The following is a 6,942-nucleotide window of genomic DNA, read 5'->3' as shown; positions in this document are numbered from 1 at the left end:
AGCCTGTGACTGGCTGGCACTCCCCCCCCCCCGAAGTATCTGTGAGTTGTATGTGACGGGGAGAGCGGGGTATACATCGAATGAATCAGTAAATATAATAAAAATAAACAAACCCACTGTTTTTCTCGACAGCATTCCTGGGCGGGGGGGGGGAAGCCTAGATATAGGAGCTGTGGTGGCTCAAGTGGTTAAGACGCTGAGCTGTAGGCTGTGGAGGGTCGGTAGTTCAGCAGTTCGAGACCCGAGTGTGCTGCATGACGGAGTGAGCTGCCGTCTCTGGCCCCAGCTCCTGCCAACCTAGCAGTTCGAAAGCAAGAAACTGCAAGTAGATAAATAGGGACCGCTTCGGTGGGAAGGTAACAGCGTTCCGTGCACCTCGGTGTTTAGTCATGCCGGCCACTTGACCACGGAAACATCTTCGGACAGCGCTGGCTCTTCGGCTTGGAAACGGAGATGAGCACCGCGACCCTAGAGTCGGATTCGACTGGCTTTCGAGCAAGGGAACCTTTACCTTTACCTTTAATAGCATAATAAAATACAAATGTAAACCTAAAATTCAAAAAGCACACACACACACACACACACTTAACGAAGTCTACAACTACATATCCTCCGCCACTGGGAACAAACGAACGAATATCCTTGAGAATCTTTTTTGGATTTTTGAGTCACAGCTAGATCGGCTTCCCTGTGCGACTTCCCTCCTTTTGACCCTACTCCACTGAACAGTTTAAAAAAAATTTTTAAATCAGCTTGTGTTGGCTCACTGGGGGAGGAGGAGGATAGGTTTCGAGTGGGAGAAATGACCTCCGATGACTGGGGAAGGAGAGCCAGCTGCAGTTCTGTCTAGTCAGCGGTGCCGTCCCCGCCTTCCTCTCTCCCCCCCAAGCCCTTGACACTAAACAGGTTGTGGGGCTTGGCAGCTGCAGATTGCCTCTCGGGCAACCAGGGTTGCAGCTAGGTTGGATTTTAAAAAAAAAGTAAAGGTAAAGGGGGGGACTTTACCTTTACTTAAAAAAATAATAATCCAACCTAGCTGCAACTCTTTTCTCTCTGCAGATCTCTCTGGATCTTTCTCCTACGGCTGTTTGCTTTCTCGTGGAATGAGGCTGTCCAAACATCTCATGTTGTGATGAAAATAACATGGGTCTTTTCCCCCCCTCCCTGTTTGTTTAGAGAATAACAGTCCCAAGCGGAAATCTGTTTCCTTAACAGGTTCAGTGTGTGTGTGTTTGAGAGAGAGAGTGTATATGTATGACTCAGTATTGGTTTGCTATTGTAGGTCTTCCTCTCCTAGGTTTCAGAATACCCCAGAATTAACGTGTTCTACAAACAGATGATGGAATATTTTGTAGCAAGAGTAATGAGCTTGCTCACACGTACACGCAAGATCGTCTTGTCCCTAGAAAAAGAAAAAAATGTCTTAATTGGTCCACGTCAGGACTGATGTGCGGATGGAATCCCCTTCTGCCATGGCTGGGCAAAGGGCGAAGTCCCATCCTGACTGTCTCCAGTTGCACCCTGCAAGAGAAGACAGGATAAGCAGAGGGGGGTAACTTGGTTGGTGCCCGAATCCATGGCAGAACACCACACAGCCTGGCTTTCCTTCAGTGGACAGATGGCAGCCGGTAAAATCGGCCGAGCGTCTTCGATACTGGTGGGCAGGGCTATTTTTGGGCAGGAACGCACAGGAACGGAGTTCCGGCTGGCTCCCGAGTTGGCCACGCCCAGCAGGAACTCATTAGCATAATAGGCCACACCCGATAGCAGAAACTCATTAGGATTGGCTACATTAGGGGTGTGTGGCCTAACATGCAAAGGAGTTCCTGCTACAAAAAAAGGCCCTGGGTTTTGACAACAAACAAGGTAAACAGAATAAGAAGGGAAAGGTGGGTGTGGCTGGATGAGCACACTTCTGGTAACATGGGGTTGCGGCCTAATGTGCTAATGAGCGGTGCTGTCAGGGTGTGGCCTATTATGCTAATGAGTTCCTGCTGGGCTTTTTCTACAAAAAGAGCCCTGCGTGGTGGGGACGTGGAGCCTTGAACCTGGAGCCTCATGCTCCAAGGTGAGGATGGGGCCTGGTGGATCACGTGGGACTCTGAGCTGATGCCTTAGAATAGGGGTACCCAACAGCGTTCCCTCTAAGCCTCCGGCTCACACATTTTTTTCTTCGCTCAGGAAGGACGGCTCCAGAGCAAACGAAGTTATGCCGTAGCCAAATCGCTCGCTCACAACTTTAGTGCTGGTAGCTCACAAAGAAGAATTGTCGTTCACAAGACTCCACAGCTTAGAAGGAGCATTGGTCCTCCACCTTTTTGAGCCGGTGGACTGCTTTGGCATTCCGACACGTCACGATAGGCGCAGCCACAAAACAGCTGCCACAAAATGGCTACCCAGCCACAAAATGCCTGCTGTGGCTTACCTTGAATCACACAGTTCTGGTCCTTGTGCTGTGGTGGCAGCTGTTGCCAAAACAGCATCCTTAACAATCGAAACAGCCAATCAAATCTCCAATGGCCAATCTGAAGCCTTGCTGAGTAAAAGTCCTACCTGGCCCCGCCCACCTTCTAAAAGCACTTGACGGGGGCCAGGAAAGGTATTGGTGGGTGCCATGTGCCTGCTGGGGACCCCTGCCTTAGAACCTTCCTTGGGCGTAGGAGCGAATAGGAGCCTGCAACGTGATTGGCAGACAAGATGAAGCTTGCAGATTGGCCAAGCTTGGTAGAACAACATGGCCATCCCTTCTTACCTGAGCAAGACATAGGAGGAGGAGGAGGAGGAGGAGGAAGGGGAGAGGAGATTGGATTTATACCCGCCCTTCACTCGGTGTCTCAGAGGGGCTTACAAACTCCTTTCCCTTCCCCTCCCCACAACAGACACCCTGGGGAGATAGGTGGGGCTGAGAGAGCTCTGAGAGAACCGCTCGTTCAAGACAGCTCTGACAGAACTGTGGCTTGCCCAAGGTCATCCAGCAGCTGCAATTAGAGGAGTGGGGAATCAAACCCAGTTCTCCCAGATTAGAGTCCACGCACTTAAGCACTACACCAAAGTACCAAGACCTCCTTTCCGCTTGCATTCCAAACTCCAGGTTTTCTAATTCACCTCTCGGCAGCAAGCAGCTGGGCGTCTGGGCCAGAGAAGGTTCCTTCGCGGTCTCGATTCAAGTCTGCATAGCCCTTCCTAGTCCTCACGTGAATCTCTCGCGTTTCCTTTTCGTTACCTCGCAGCCCCCATCAGTACTCTGGCTGGAGCAAATGCGGTGTCTGTGTCTTCAGCCTTTAAACGTAAAGAATGCGGAGTGTAACCAGCACCCCCACACACACGCGCGCACACACACCCTTGGCTGCGTTTCTCATCCAAACATCCTGACTTTCATTGTTGGTACCGGTTTGGAAAACGAGTTTGGGTGGGAAGTGTGATTTGTCACACTTCCACGTTCCCTTCGGTAATATCTGTAAATATTCTGGCGGATAGAGGCTATTTCTATTTCCCGGTATTTTTTTTAACGACAGGCTGTCCTGGCACTGCTCCAGCCATGGTGGTGGTGGTTGGATAGCCCACCCCTTTCCCACTGCCGTCTTCCTGCAAGCACACACTCACACGTAGGGTTGCCAGTTCTGGGTTGGGAAGCACCAGGATATTGGGGGGTGGACATAAGAACATAAGAAAAGCCAATGCTGGGTCAGGCCAATGGCCCATCCAGTCCAACACTCTGTATCACACAGTGGCCAAAAAGACCAGGTGCCATCAGGAGGTCCAGCAGCGGGGCTTCCGGTCTAGCTAAGATGGAGGCTTCCGGTCTAGCTAAGATGGAGGACTGAAGCGTTTCGCAATCGTGCGAAGCGAGCGACGGCCACTTTTGACAGTTTGGGCAATATACAGCCCAACGCATCACTCCCCAGCGAGGGGGGGGGACAAGCAGGCAGCAGCGCCCTAGAGGGAGTGTGAGGTTGGCGTAATCCAGCTTCGGAAGAAGCTGAATTGGGCTTTGACCTCCTCCCACGAAGAAGGCAAGTGCCAAGCAACTCTATAGTGGCCGATCGAGCCGGATTACCGGCATAAATTCTTCGTCAGCCGACCTCTTTGAATCCGTTCTAACCCGACCGCTCAGCAATTTCATGGAGTGCCCACGAGTTCTTGTCTTGTGAGAAAGGGAGAAAAGTACCGCTTTCTCGACCTGCTCTATCCCAAGCATAATCTTATAAACCTCGATCATGTCACCCCTCAGCCGTCGTTTCCCCAAGCTGAAGAACCCCAAGTTCTTTCTCCGTAGGGAACGTGTTCCGACCCTTTGATCATTCTAGTTGCCCTTTTCTGCACTTTCCCCAATGCTGTAATATCCTTTTTGAGGTGTGGTGACCAGAACTGTACACGGTATTCCAAATGAGGTTGCGAATGAGTTGGAGTCTGGAGAGGGTGGGGTTGGGTGAGAGGGACCTTAGCAGTGTACCGTGCCGTAGACTCCACCCTCCAAAGCAGCCATGTTTCTCCAGGAGGCCTGAACTTGATTGTCTGGAGATCCAGCATAACAGCAGGAGATCCCCAGGTGCCACCTGGGTATTGGCAACCCTGCCCATCAGTGCTCCCTCTAAGCTGAGTTAGTGTGAGCTAGCTGACAGTTTTTTAGCCTCCGGCTCACACGTTTTTGCCTTAGCTCAGGAAGGAGGGCTCCAGAGCAAACTCATTTACGCAGTACCCAAATCGCTTGCTCACACCTTTAATGCCAGGAGCTCACAAAGTAGAATTTTTGCTCACAAGACTCTGCAGCTTAGAGGGAGCATTGCTGCCCATACATTAGCCCCTTGTGGGAGGAGGACCCACGTCCCCAACTGTGGGTCAGCCGTTCGTGCCAGTGCAGAATCCGACGTGAGGAAGGGGTCTGTCCTAAGAGCCCCGGGGAACCCAAGAGCAAACCGGGGAGGGCACGGTGCCTTTTCCTCCTTTAGCGCAGCCGTCTGATCCGTGCCGTTTTCTTTTGTCTTGCAGCCTCTCTGGAGATGAATGAAAGTTCTCGTTGGACGGAGGAGGAAATGGAGACTGCAAAAAAAGGTGACACCTTCTTTCTCTCTCTTTTATATTCTGTGATCTTCTATCCCGACGAAGGTTATTTGGGGGTTAGAAAACCAATGCGTTGGCCTGGGCCGCGGGGTCATCTGTGGAACTGAGCCCCTGTTCACGAGTGAATTCTGAAAGGCCCTTTGAAAGCTGGCCTGGTCTCTTCACAGCACGGGGGTGAATCGGCACGGTGCAGTGGCTGGAGTGTTGGACTACGTGGTGGGCAGGGCCAGCTCACTCACTAGGCGAACTAGGCGATCGCCTAGAGCGGGCCGGCCCTTAGGGACGCCAAACTGCACCCAGCCCTGTACTCTGAGGGTTTCTTGATTATTTGTGTTTTTCATTCTTCCTAAAATGCATTTATTTTGGAAAAATGGCAGGCGGGGGGGGGGCAGAAGGTATCCTCGCCTAGGGTGCAAAATAAGCTGGGGCCGGCCCTGGTGGGGGGGACACGCGGGTTTAAAGTCCCCATTGAGCCCTGAAGCTCACTGGGCGATCTCTCTTTTGCCCTTCCACAGGGCAGCCTACCTTAGCCCCCCTCCCACGGGTTTTGTGAAGACATCCTGGAGCCAGGGAGGACAGGAGAAACGTGGGGGAGAGAGAGAGAGACTGTGCTGAGATTGCAGTAGGGTTGCCATTGGTGGGGGATGAGGGGGGGGGTTAAGATTGCCAGATCCAGGTTGGGAAGCCCCTAGAGATTTGGGGGTGGAGCCTGGGGAGGAGAGGGGACCCCAGTGGAGAACGGGGTCGGGGTCGACCGCAGCTCATCGTTAAGTGTTTGCCTCAAGTCTTAAGGACCGGATTCACTCGCTTTACGGGCCTTTGTGTCTTTCCAGTTTGGAATTGAGAAGCCTTTTCTTCACTTTGGAACAGTGAGATTTTTTTCCTGGGATTGTAAAGTTTCCTTCAAGTTCTTGTCTGTGTACCAGTTGTTTTGGATAGTATGTTTAAATAAGAACATTTAAATAACAAGAATTGCTTAAGAACTGGAACACTTCGGAGCTTTATTTGATGTTATATATGGTCTACACCAGGGGTCATTTCGTAGAAAAAGAGGTGCAGGAGCTCATTAGCATCACTTATTAGCATAACTTATTTGCATATGCCACGCCCCTGACATCACCGGAAGTGTGTCAGAAGGCAACACCCACCACTCAGGCTCCACTGGACTGTTTTGGATTGCTAGCTATGGGGGGAGGAACGTACAGATCTGCCCTCACAGAGGAGGGAGAGCTTGTACCTGAAGGCTGGCTGGGGGTGGGGGGGCTCTACAACTTACCTGGCTGTTTCTTGCGCCTCGTGGCCCAACTGAGGGCTGCTGGGAGCAGGGGGCGGGGCTCGTTGCATGTGCCCGCCCCCTGGGCTCCTTACTGCCAGAGCTCCGCTCCTGCGCGCTCCCGCAGGAAATGACCCCTGGTCTACACTATTTATCAATTTCCTTAAATTGTTGTAAACCCAACCTGGAGGCTGGCATCCCTAAATTGCAGCCCGACCACAATAGAGCCGGCGTTAGGCCGAAGAGCGGCAGCCACTGTCTCCTTTTGCAGCTATACCGTTATTTCTTTAAATCATTTCTGCGCTGCCTGCCCACCCAGTTCAGGTTCCCCAAAGTGGCCCAAACTCAGGTGCCATTAGGAGGTATCTACCAGCAGGGCTCAAGTGGTTAAGACGCTGAACTGCAGGCTGTGGAAGGTCAGTAGTTTAGCAGTTCGAGACCCGAGTGCGCCGCATGACGGAGTGAGCTCCCATCTCTAGTTCCAGCTCCTGCCAACCTAGCAGTTCGAAAGCAAGAAATTGCAAGTAGATAAATAGGTACCACTTCGGTGGGAAGGTAACAGCGTTCCGTGCGCCTCGGTGTTTAGTCATGCCGGCCACATGACCATG

General features: G+C 52.0%; 1 protein-coding gene across 1 annotated transcript in view; it reads left to right on the top strand.

Moving 5' to 3' along the window:
* The window catches only part of NCOR2 (nuclear receptor corepressor 2), a 332,048-nt gene that overhangs the window by 171,786 nt on the left and 153,320 nt on the right, over positions 1-6,942 (top strand). The window contains exon 16 of the mRNA XM_015419296.1: positions 4,990-5,052. Within this exon, the coding sequence (XP_015274782.1) occupies positions 4,990-5,052 (63 nt within the window). The remainder of the gene's footprint in view (positions 1-4,989; positions 5,053-6,942) is intronic.

This window comes from Gekko japonicus, unplaced genomic scaffold, assembly GCF_001447785.1.
Source record: "Gekko japonicus isolate JY-2015 unplaced genomic scaffold, Gekko_japonicus_V1.1 scaffold181, whole genome shotgun sequence".
In the NCBI taxonomy this organism is placed as follows: Eukaryota; Metazoa; Chordata; class Lepidosauria; order Squamata; family Gekkonidae; genus Gekko; species Gekko japonicus.
This window is presented reverse-complemented; position numbering and strand designations above follow the sequence as displayed.